General features: G+C 35.6%; 1 protein-coding gene across 5 annotated transcripts in view; it reads right to left on the minus strand.

The window, feature by feature from the left end:
- ANO3 (anoctamin 3) overlaps positions 1-13409 on the minus strand; it is a 469771-nt gene that overhangs the window by 143044 nt on the left and 313318 nt on the right. For all 5 annotated transcript variants that reach the window (XM_063728504.1, XM_024255829.3, XM_063728505.1 and 2 more), the window contains one exon: positions 4171-4329. In XM_063728504.1, the coding sequence (XP_063584574.1) occupies positions 4171-4329 (159 nt within the window). The remainder of the gene's footprint in view (positions 1-4170; positions 4330-13409) is intronic.

Raw genomic sequence — 13409 nt, forward strand, 5'->3', positions numbered from 1 at the left:
CTGTCAGGGAGAAAGATTACCTTTTCCCCAGGAATCAAAAGCTGCCAATCTGGCACTATTCTGTTCAGCTCTGATGAAGGCAAGCTCCTCAGAGAACAAAACATCCACTGCCTTCGCACTTCACAGTATTATTTAATTATTCCACCCCAAATTCCCAAGAGGCAGGAGATTCACTCTTGAGAGAAGAGAAAACTTAAAAATTATGTTTTTACAAAGTCACTCTGCAAATTGTTAGCACAGGGTGGAAAGAACATAGGACAAGATAGCTCATAGCGTTCAAGTCTAAGAGAAACAAAAATTGCTGATATGAACTGCATCTCTAATGCCACCCATGATCTCTGTGCATCCAGTCTTGTTCTTCAAATCTATGTTCTTTTCAGTAATCCAAATTTATCTTTTTTGAAAACGAATGTGATCATGATACTAACCTGCTTAAAATTATTCAATAACTTCCCATTTTTCTTAAGCTAATGATCAAAAGTCTTAAACTAACAAAAAAGAATGACTTAACTGCAGCCATTCTTTCCAACCCTCATTTAGTACCCCGTTTTTTTCTGGTATTGAAAAATATTCCTTCCTCCCACCACCATCTTGATCTTTAATTGATCTGGCATCAATAGTTTAAAAGATCACCACGTGACTCTAATATACAGCCAGTATTGAAAACCACATCTAGCCCTTTTATTCACCTACATTAGCTACTATTCATTTATCAAATCTCAATTCAAAGCTTATTTTTAAAATTTCCCTCCTTCCCTTTCTTCTAGTCTCCCCTCACCCTCCAGACCATACCACTGCCCTTGTTGCAAGCCATTTAGCACCATTTACTTTCCTTTTCAGCCACTTATCACAGTTTCAAATGATAAAGGTTATCCTAGTAAAGAATTTTAAGCATTGTATTAGTAAGTGTAGATTGAAAGTCACCCTGGGTCAGATCATCTTTCTTGTGCAGTCTCTGAAGTACTCTCTCAGCTGTGCAAGTATTAATCAAGTGGAAAGAGTATAAAAATTTTTTTGTTTGTTTTCTTAATTTGCAGCACTTTCCCTTGCTTGCATAGGCAGAGTTTTTACAGAGGTTTGGGTAAAATTTCATAAGGCTTCTATGGCCTTTTCAGAAAGAAGATATAAAAATCTCCCAACTCGGCTTCAAAACTAATAATATCTATTCTGGAAAACTGGGGTAGCTTTAACCTTTTCACTGTTAGGAAACTAAGTCAGAGGTACACAGTTGGGAGGACAGAGAAAGTCAAGACTGGTAACTTGTGTTCAACACAATGGCAGCAGTTTGCAGGGGTGGCTGGTTCCAACAATATGCAGTTGAGGTTGAATACACCTCCTGATCATGCTGTCCTGGCAATTTATTTAACAGTAGGAAACAAATCCTAAGAATGTGAATGTGGACTAAAAGAACTGTAATTGTGGATGAGAACCCTCTCTGTTCAGGAATAACAATAGACAAATGGACACTGTCCTGCTGAGACTCAATCTAAACAAAGACACCATTTGGGAGTGATTTCAGAGTGAGAGCTCTAGAATAAATAGACTTCCCTTTAAAAGCGGAACAGGACTCTTGTTGGATGACTAACATCCAGTATTATTCTTGAGAAAAGTTTGGAGGAACAAGGAAAACTCAGAACTGAGAATCTGAGCTTTCTGGCAAGAAAACTAGGTAGAAGCTGAGAGCAATACCTATTATGAATATACAGATTTCATGTCTGACTCCTATACTGACTGTAAATTTAGTCAAGGCAGTGAGTTTGTTACTTTGTTACTTATCATATGTCTCAGCAGCTTGCTCAGTGCTAGCCAAAATAATGTGCTGAATGAATAAATAGTTTGAGATATGTGAGAAAAACAAATACCAGCATCATAATAAGATCTATGTATAAACTGCTCTCGGAGTAAATGAAGAGTGATTAATTCTATTTGTATGGAGGAGAAGTCACAAGGATATCAAAAGAATAAAAGTCTATCACAACACTGAGTTCATGAGTTTTCTTTTCAATAAGTACTTCTTTATTTAATTAGCCACCAGTGATTGGGTGTGGGCGGGAGGCGGAATATTCTGGGTTAAACTTCCTGGAAGAGGAATAATAAAGAAACAACTAAAAGAGGCAACAGAAAACTGAAGTCAGAATTTTACTTGCTGGGCTCTGTAACTCTAAGTTGTATGTGAGTAATTCCTCATAAAGAGTCAAGTCATGATGTGTTTGTTATTTTATACACATTAAAGGATTTTAATAAACATAAATGGATTAGTTTTTCTTTTCCTTTTTTTTTTTTTTTTTTGAGACGGAGTCTTGCAATGTAGCCAGACTGGAGTGCAGTGGCATGATCTTGGCTCACTGCAAGCTCCGCCTCCTGGGTTCAAGTGATTCTCCTGCCTCAGCCTCCTGCCTTAGCGCGTTCCTGTAGCTGGGACTACAGGAACGCGCCACCACGACCAGCTATTTTTTGTAAGAGATGGGTTTTCACCATGTTGGCCAGGATGGTCTCGATCTTTTGACCTCGTGATCCGGCCTCCTCGGCCTCCCAAAGTGCTGGGATTACAAGCGTGAGCCATTGCGTGAGGCCTAAATGGATTAGTTTTTCTAGGGTTACCCCAAACTACAGTTTAGTACTTCCTAATGTGTGTTCCTCAGAAAACTAATTCCAGGAGATGTTCTGTGGGGGTGAAGGGATTCCAATATTATATCTAAGTGCCTACTAACACTCTGATAAAGCTTATTAGCAAATTATCTAGATATTTCATCAAAAACAGTTTTTTTTTCTTTTACCTTGTTGCTCCTATTTTTTACAAAACTAGTTAAAACCCAATAGTAGCGCCGAGTGCAGGAGCTCAAGCCTGTTATCCCAGTACTTTGGTGGGGCTGAAGTGGGCAGATCACTTGAGGTCAGGAGTTCCAGACCAGCCTGGCCAACATGGTGAAACCCCATCTCTACTAAAAATACAAAACTTAGGTGGGCACAGTGATTAGTTCCTGATCAGTTCCTGTAACCCCAGCTACTTGGGAGGCTGAGGCAGAATTGCTTGAGCCCGGGAGGCAGAGGTTGCATTAAGCCAAGATCGCGCCACTGCTCTCCAGCCTGGGCAACAGAGGGAGACTCACTCTCACACACACACAAAAAAGACTAATTTAGGTTTAGGTGTCTCTGTAATAGTTAATTGATTTTTTTTTCTCAGTAGCGGAACAGCTGGGTAAATCTCTAAGTTGTAATAATATGTATCTAGTAAAAAGCTGAGTTGGTTCTAAATGTAATGGCAATTTAAGATATCTGTAATATGTTGCTAAATGACAGGAGTGAATAGCAGAATAATATATATATAGAGAGAGATAGATATGTGTGTATATATATGTATGTGTACATATATATCATGGCTAATTTTGTGTAAAATTTTATATATTTGTATATACATAGAAAATATACTGAGGGGCACCTAGCAAGATAAAATCAAGTTGTTAACAAGACCACCAAAGGAGAGAAGCGTATGATTTGAGAGACTGTAGATATTGACTTTGGCTTTTTATTTTGTACATTTCTATACTTTTAATTTTCTACCTTAAGGTTTTTTCTTTCTGTAATGCGATTAATACGTGTTTTCTATAACCGTACAAGGTATAACTAAAATAGTGAGTTTTTTAAAAATTTTCTCTGATACTAGGATTATGGAGGATATGCTTTTCCTTCTTTCTATCTTTTTTTCTAGTGAGTCTTGCTACTTTTACTGTGTCACTACAAAAAAATAAATTCTTCCAAGAACATTTTTTTAAAAACTCACAAAAGAAAAAGATTTGGGAGGAAAACCACTCATAGTTCCAGCACTAAAAAACAGACATTAATAGTTTGGCAAATTCTTTTCTTTCAAAATGTTATTTTCCTTTTCATAAAGTTTTCTATTTGACATAACTATAATCATTCCTTATTCAGTTTTTAAAATTGCAAAAATAGTCATGCCCTTTGAAAATACTTCAATTGTACAGAATTATATAGATTAAAAAGTGAATACATATTTAATAGGGCTATGTGCATGTATTTATTTAACATTTGGTAGAAAAAAACTATGTATTTTATAAAGTCATGTGATACATATTTTCCTTTCTAAACCATAAGTGATTATATCTGTTCCAACACATTTTATCACATAACTAATAATAGTAAAGCACCTACCTCCTTCTCCAACATCAAGCCTTCTGCTCTGAGGTTCTTTTCAAATGTGTTTCTTTTGTCATATTGTATATTTGTCTTTCTATAAACCAAGATGTAATCAATTCTCTTTTTGCCATCTTTGAACAGAGGTCCACTGGATGCTATGTAATTCATGTCATTCTGCAAATAAAGCAATGATTGTTAATGGTGTGGGTTAGACAAGCACGTATGCTTTAGTTACAGTTACTGCCATTTGAACACTAGCAATACAATATCGAAAAATGTATTTTTAATATTCCTACCGCGAGATATGGAAATAGAGTTAAAGAGTGTTTACAATCTGCTATAGGAGCCACATTAGCGAGTGATGTTCCAGGATATAAAATTAGGTGGTCTGATATCTGAAAATGGGTTCTCTGGTGCTGGTATAAAAATGCATATGTTTTATTCAATAAGACCCATGAAAATGATAACATATAACAACAAATAAAATGATTACTTATTTACTATTTTATTTCATCATAAAATAATGCTAACATATGTTGAGTATTTACTAAACATCATGACCAGACATAAGTGCTTTCAATACTTTATCCTATATACTACTCATTACGTGCATTTCAAAGATAAAGACACTAAGGCTTAGAGAACATAAATACTAAAAACTGAAACCAACTTTATTTCTTGTGTTGAATAATACTCAGTCCAGGCATTATTTTCCTAAATGTGTATTTAGTAATACTGAAACCAAAAAATAATCCCTAAGCTGTTTGCTTGTTCCTAGAATATATGACTGCAAACCAACTAAAACAGCTTACTTTTCAAAACAAACTGCTTGCTCAGCAAGACTGCTCTAGGGCCTTCATTCTGTTGTATCCACCAACCTAAGCTATTTTTAATGGACTCTGCCCAATTTTCAACCGAATTCCTGCCTTATAAGACCTACCAATTACCCAGTCCAGGCCATGGGAATCCTTTGTCAACTGTTCCCTAACTTCATTCTTCTAAAACACTACTTAGACTATCCGTGTGGTATTCTTATTTGCTGTAAGGAATTTTAATAAATCAGCTTTATTGATCAACACATTTTCCTCATGGTCCTCTTAGGGGGGCTTTTCCAGTATATTGCCCAAGATCAATGAGGAGCCAGGACTTGAACCCAATATCTTCTGACTCCAAGTTCATGTTCATAACTATTATCTACCCCATCCTTCTTTCGCCACTTTCCTTCAAACTATTTGGACATCTGTACCAACTCTCTATTTCATATTTCCTATACAGGCATTCTTGAGATTCAAAATGCTTTCCAACATCTGGGGAGATATTAGATAATTTCAGACAAAACCATTTCAGACTGCTTTGGAGGACTCTGACTGGGGCAGATATTCAGCTCCAAGTGAAAGAAGTGAAGACCAGAGCAACCTGATGTTTAAGGAGATAAAGGCCAACGAGTCATTCAAGAAACAGAAAGAATATCCAAGAAATAGTCACCCTACAGCGACAGGTTAGGTTGCCTGAGGGGCTTCTAGTGGGCTCTAGTTCTGCAGAGAGATTAAGTTCAAGTGTGTAAATTTATAGTAGTAGAGACTTCCAAGTTCAAGAACAAGAAAGCTTTACACAGTCTTTTCTTCAATGAATGAAAAAGTTCTGAGATTTCCAGGATTAACTTGGAATCCTGGCAGATTTCACAGGATCTGGAAAGGATTATAAAGTGACTGAGTAACTAACACCAGAGAAGCCACCAGGGCCTCGTAGTTCCATAACATAGTAGTAATGGCAATAGTAGCTATCACTTTTCGAATACTTACTATGTGCTACTCATTGTGCCAAGTGCTTCATAAGGTTATTTAATTGTCATAACCCATGAAGGTAAATATTGACAGGAGTACATAGAAGCCAAAGAAGTTAAGTGACATACAGATATCACAGAAAAGAAAATAATGAAGCCAGCATTTTGACCAATTTGATACCTTAGCTGGTGGTCCTGACCACTATATTTAAAAAGATAAAGAGCCATATACAAATAAACACTCCTAGGACTGAGGCTTGAGTAGTTTAAAAAGGGTAACAAGGCCATTTCCAGCTTTTACGTGAGAGAAGTACTTTTAGGTGAGGGATTTTTTTTTACCACAGAAGGCAAAGTAAAATTCAGATTTTAGAGGGCGTTTGCCTCCAACACTTCAGTCACTTTTTTTTTAACAAGGTCACTAATGACATATTCATTGCTGTATCCAGTTATCAATTTGAAGTCTTTTTTTTTTGAGACAGAGTCTCGCTCTGTAGCCCAGGCTGGAGTGCAGTGGCGCGATCTCCGCCCACTGCAAGCTCCGCCTTCGAGGTTCACGCTATTCTTCTGCCTCAGCCTCCTGAGTAGCTGGGACTATACAGTACAGGCGCCCACCACCACGCCTGGCTAATTTTTTTTTTTTTTTTTTTTTGTATTTTTAGTAGAGATGAGGTCTCACAGTGTTAGCCGGGACGGTCTCGATCTCCTGGCCTCGTGAGCCGCCCGCCTTGGCCTCCAAAAGTGCCAGGATTACAGGCGTGAGCCACCGCGCCCGGCCAATTTGCTGTCTTTTAAATTTATCTTCCTGCAGTGGAATCACTCTCACCTACTTGATACACCCTTTTCCTTTGACTCCCAGGACATCTAATGTGTCTGGATTTTCTCGTAGTTAAGTGGTCACTCGTTCTCTCTTCCTCTGATTTGTTAATTAACTATTCATTGGTTCTCTTGCCTTTTTTCCCCCTATATACTCCTTCCTTGTGATTTCATCCAAGCTCATGGCTTTAAATAACCACCTATGTGTTGACCACTACATAATAAATATTCACAGGCTTGTATATCCAACTGCCTTCCTGATTTCTTCACTTGGATGTCTAATGAACATCTCAAAGTTAACTGTCCAAAATGAAATTGTTTATCTTCTCCAAACAGGTACTTCCCACAACCTTCTTTATTCTGGTTGATCGCAACTCTGTCCCTTCAATTGCTAACACCAAACATCTTGAATCGTCTTTTTTTTTTTCTCTCTCTCTCTCTCTTTTTCTTACCCATCACATTCAAATCATCAAGAAAATCTTTCAAAACATATTTAAAATCTGACCACTTTCTAACACCTTCATTACCACCACCATTACTACCACTCTGGTCTGAACCGTAGTAATCTTTCTATTGGATTATTGCAGTAGCCAGGCTTGTCTCTTTGCTTCTACGTTTTTGTTTTTTTTTTGAGGCGGAGTCTGGCTCTGTCGCCCAGGCTGGAGTGCAGTGGCGCGATCTCCGCTCACTGCAAGCTCCGCCTCCTGGGTTCACGCCATTCTCCTCTGCCTCAGCCTCCCGAGTAGCTCAGACTACAGGCGCCCGCCACCGTGCCTGGCTAATTTTTTTGCATTTGTAGTAGAGACGGGGTTTCACCATGGTCTCGATCTCCTGACCTTGTGATCCGCCCGCCTCGGCCTCCCAAAGTGCTGGGATTAGGCGTGAGCCACCGCACCCGGCCTGCTTCTACCTTTTCTCTTCTATAGTTTGTTCTCAACATGACAGCCGAGTTATCTCAATGATTCTCGACATTATAGATGAGATAATGTAACTCCTCTCCTCGAGACCCTCCAGTTGCTCTCCAAGTTACTCCTCACTCTTGATCCCACTTCCCTGATGTCTATTTTTCTTAGCATCTGCTAACTTCTAATATATAATATAGTGCTAGCTAATTTATTTATTAATTATCTTTTGTTTGCTCACAGTCTTATTCTACAAGGATATAAATTTTACGAAGGTAAGAAATTTTTTAACTTTTTGGTTTACACAGTATTTTAAACATCTAGTCCACAGCCAGACACACTGTAGGCATCAATAAATATTTATAGAAAGAAGGAAAGGAGAAAGAAGAGAAAGAAGAAAGGAAGAGAATATGCATAGTTCTATGTATTTAGATAGGGTTAACCTCAAGAATACTGGCCTAAAAAAATCATGTGGTCATTTGTCATCCTCTCCCTTCCGACATTTATAATAGAACAAATTATAATAGGCTAAAATGAAGAATCACACAATTATAGTAGCACTCCAATTAGTTACAATTTGGCTTGCTTTTTTGCTTTATATCTGTGACCCACTGCTTACAGCATCTCCATGCTGATCTAAGAAAAGATTAGGTGAAAATAAAATAATACACAAATTTTCTTCCACGTTTTCTTAAAGTATACTACTCTCCCAGTGTGGTAAACGGAATCAACTGAGTCTCACAGCATTGGTAACATATTTAATCCCAGGTGAAGGTAAATGTCGTTCAATGAGAAGACCTAGAAATCAAGAGACTGGTTGGTAGAAAAAAATATTAGAAAGACAAAAAGGTTTTGAAAAATATTTTATACGCTTTTCATATTTTAAAAGCAGTATGGACTGAAAATGGAACGCTAACAGTTATTATCCATTACTCTGATTCTAAGCTAAGTAAATGCTAAACTCTCCCAGAAAGACAGCTATCTGTTTTAAAAATCCACATCTTTATAAAAAGAAGTAACCTATTATACCCAAATTTTGTCTCTCAGTGAGTAAATAAGTTCACAAACTTATTAAATGAATTTTTAATTATTATATAAATTCTAAATGTTTAATGATGAGTTTTTACCAGTTTTAACAGGCATGATAAAAAGTAGATATCAAAATGTCAATAGAGCAGCATAGCAAAATTTGGAAACCTCTTCTGAATTATGTAGCAAGAACTCAGTACAGGTTTTATATCATTTTAAGGTTAATAGTGGTATACTTTATTTTAATATATATGACAGCCATTCACAAATATGTTAATTAACCCATGTTCAAACCTATTGCTTTAAAACAGAATTAACTGAAAACTGATTATATGTGTCATTACATCTAGATAAAAACAATACAGCTTCTTGAATTGTTTGGTATAATAACAGTTGTCCAAACATAAAATCATGATTCATTTCATGAGTTATCTGAAAGAGTGAAGTGCTTTCCAATTACAACGTGGAATGCATTTGATTTAGAGTTTTTTCAGTTTATTGTTTCTAGGGGACAGAATAAAATTCACTTCTTCTCAGAGAGGGTGGGATGCAGCTCATTCATCAGGTACCTACCTAATCTTTAAACAGTTTTGAAAATAACTAAATCATTAATGTGTTTGCAAACCATGAAGCTCAGATACTTTCAGAAAAGCTGATCTTTCTAAAAATTATCTCAAGAATATGCAAGTTATGGCTCATGTTGAGTAGGAACCCTTTGCAAATATTTTAGCCCATTTGCAAAATAGTGGTAGAGATCTGCCCATTTGCACAAGAACCTGTTTTAGGGTACTTTTTAAATAAGATTATGGCAGTAACTGCTTGTCTTGGTGAGGGTGACAGGCTTTTTTTTTTTTTCCTGAATGTTTATTCTTTTCAATCTAACAAGCATCATTTAACACCTGTGCACTAAACTGTAGGGCTAAAGAAAATAAGACATTGAAAACTTTAAGGGATTTTATCATATACTTGCAGTTATAGGCATGTAAACTTTGCATTACAAGGCTCTATTATGCGCATTAATAGAGTTATGAGCTATAAAGACATGAAGAATGTCAGAGTGTATCCAGAAGAAGCCTGATAGGTACCAACAGACATCGAAGGTTATATTATCTCTGTGAATTTACCACAGCCAGTCTTTATTCAGCACATACAAAATTAGATCATGTCATTAATCAGTAGGTGATTGCCGGTTATCTGTTAACCATACTTGTGAGTTAGTAAAATGTAATATGACACATTGGTTAAGCTGTTGAGAACTGTATTCAGACATACTTGGAATCTAATTTACTGCCTTCTTAGGCATTGAACTTCACTGCTTAGCCTAAATTCTACAGCTTTTAAATGAAGATAACAATGTTGCCAACATTGTAGAATTATTATTACGGCTAAATGAGATAGTGCAAGTAGAACAGTCGCAACACTGATTCATTTCAGGAGATCAGAAAAATGTTGGCTATTTTAACTAAAAAAAATCAGGTAAAACTATATAATGTATTCATTTACATTAGGATTTTACTTGTTTTCCAATAATCCAAATGAACCCTTTTACTTTCTGGAAAATTATCTTTCTCAGGACAAAGACAGTTGGAAACAGATAAGTAATGCAAATGGCATTGATGTGAATATGGAACCATAGCAAAGGAAAGTAGAAGTCCTTTACATATAATTTTGAAACACAATTCACTACAAAACACAAAGTGCAGTAAAAGAATTCATAGCTTAATGAGTTGTTACAAGATAAACACCTACATAACCATTACCCAAGTTAAGAAATAGAACCTCACCAACTCCTGAATAAGCCTTCTTTATGCCACTCTCTCATATGGTTATCTAATTGTTCCAGCACCCTATTGTAAAAAAGAACTCTTTCCTCATTGCTCTGTGGTCCTGTTTTTTTGTCCTAAATCTAGTCTCTGTATGTGTGAATACTGAATATTATAAAGATGTTTTCCATTCAACTTACATTTGTGAAATGGTCATAGTTCAGAAGAAGTCATAGTTCTACCTCAGCTTGCCGATCTTGACCTGATGTGGAGCTTGTTGGGTAAAGGCCCTGATCCAATTTATGGTGTCCTGCAAGTCTTCATGTAGCATGCATGGCTCTGTACAGGTAGAATCTCCTTGATTACTGATTCCTGGCCTATGCTTAAAATGTTGTTTTGCCATGCTCTGTAACATGGCAAAACAAGGATGTAACAAGGATGACACTCTTTCCCAGTGTGGATGGCTCTCAGGTGCTGCCAGTATCTGCTCCCACCCACAGTACTCCTTTTCTCTACAGTTTTTGTATTCAGAACCAATGTAACCAAATATTGCTATACCCATTTAGTAGGTATTTTTATTTTTTATTGGATTTAAAGAGTAATAGGCACAGCTGAGGCAGGACACAGGAAGCAGGGCGTGACTCTGGCCTGCTCAGAAGACTGCTCAAGGGCAGTAGGTGGTTAATTTCCTTGGTTGTGTTGCCTCTGCAGTCCAATGTTAAAGGCAGACAATGAATCAGGTTAGTCCAGCTCTCCTCCATAAGTTGGGTGGCCATCAGGTGGGTTTCAGCTCATAAGGCCAAGTATCTGTGTTCTAGGTTTGTTTTTCTTAATCCTACCCTATTGAATCTGTTAATAATAGGAATGTTTTTCATTAGTTTCTGGTGGTGGAATTTATTTTTTACTTTCTGTATCCTTTTATGGCAATTTTTAATGTTAAATTAAAAGATGGAAGTCTAGACACTGGTAGCCTGATGCTATGGTTTACCTAGTAGTTCTAGATTTACACTCCTAAATTAGAGAAAAATCCAAAGCCCTTGGTATGTAATTAAAACTTATTTTAGAGTTACAACTGTTTCCTCCTAATAGCTCTTGTTACAGACCCTACTTATTATAGAGAGCAAAACCGGGTGTTTTTCTTTTTTTGGTGGTTTTTTTTTCTGCAAAATATACCATAAAGCAAATGAAAGTGTAAACCACAGAATGGGAAAAGTATTCAGAAACCATATATCTGATAAGAAACTTGTTTCCTTAATATGTAAATAACTCTTATAACTCAACAATAAAAACACAAATAAGCCAAATAAAAATGGATGAATGATTTGAATAGATATTTCTCCAAAGAAAATATAGAAATGACCAACAAGCACATTCAAAGATTCTTAACATAATTATAGTTATTAGAGAAACACAAATCAAAATCACAGTGAGATATCATTTTTCACCATCTATGAAGGCTATAATGAAAAAGACAAAAAATAAGTATTGACAAGGATATGGAGAAATTCACCCTGTTCATCATCGATGGGGATGCAAAGCAGTGCAGAACCTTTGGAAAACAGTTTGGCAATTTCTTATGGTATTAAACATAAAGTTACAACACTATCAGTTTCACTCCTAGGCATATATCCAAGAGAAACAAAAACAATGCATCTACACAAAAACTTGCACACCAATTTTCATAAAAACATTATTCATAATAGTAAAAAAAGGAAGAAAATCAAAACGCCCATCAGCTTAATACATAAATAATGTGGCACATATATCTATCCAATAAAATATTTGGCAATAGAAAGAAATGAAATGTTAACACATGCTACAACATAGGTCTACTTTGAAAATGTTATACTAAATGAAAGAACCCAGTCACACACATACACAATTATATAATTCCATCCATATAAAACTGAACAGTAGGTAAATACATAGAGATGAAAAATAGATTAATCAATTCCTAGGGCTGAGGGAGGAGTGGGTAGAATGGAGAATAACTCCTAACAGGTACAGGGTTTCTTTCTAGGGAATCAAAATGTTTTAAAATTAGATTGTGGGGATGGTTGCACAATCCTATGAATATATTAAAAATATTGAATCGAATACTTTAAATGAGTGATTAATTGTATAGCATGTAAATTTTATATCAATAAAGCTGCTAAACTTAATTACAAATGCATTTTTTGATTGTAAAATGCATGAGAATATCTCTTCCAGAAGCTAACATAGGAATTTACAGTTCATAAATATTTCTTAAACAGGACATATGGTATTCATGCAGAAATAGGCAACATAAAAAGCAAAATAAAACAATATAGAAATAGATACAGAATAGAAAGATACCAGTATGTATATGATTGATACGGAATTACAAATCCATAAAATTTTCATGGATATAGTGGACTACTCAATTAGAGTCACTAAAAAAAAAGTTAATTTAATGGAAATAAACAGACCCTTAACTTTCAATTTACAATAAGAAAACAAAATGAAAGGATTAAAGATTTAAGTGAGAAAAGCAAAATTAAAAAATAACTTTTAGAATAAACTATGAGAGCATTTTATAACAATTTTGGTAGGAAATTTATGTTTGCTTTTAATAAATAAAAAGCACCAGCACCAGTTACCAAAAAAAAAAAAAAAAAAAAAAAGCTGGTACATGCAATTACATTCAAATAAAAGCTTTGTAAATTTAAAATATATGATAAAGATTGTGAAAAGGTAAGTTATAACTAGAATATATTTTTATGAATACAACCAATAAAGTATTAAGCTTCAGGTTGTATAAATAACTGCGAAATTTGTAAGAAAAGGCAAATAATCCAGTGGAAAAATGTCATAAGATATAAACAAGTATTTAATAAAAGAAGAAGTGTAACATTATCTGAAAGAGCAGAAGGCTGAAAACAAATAAAATAGTCCATCAACTGGAAAGTGAAAACTAAATTGTGGTCAAACAGTTAATGTCAC

The sequence above is a fragment of the Pongo abelii genome, chromosome 9, assembly GCF_028885655.2.
Source record: "Pongo abelii isolate AG06213 chromosome 9, NHGRI_mPonAbe1-v2.0_pri, whole genome shotgun sequence".
Taxonomy (NCBI): Eukaryota; Metazoa; Chordata; class Mammalia; order Primates; family Hominidae; genus Pongo; species Pongo abelii.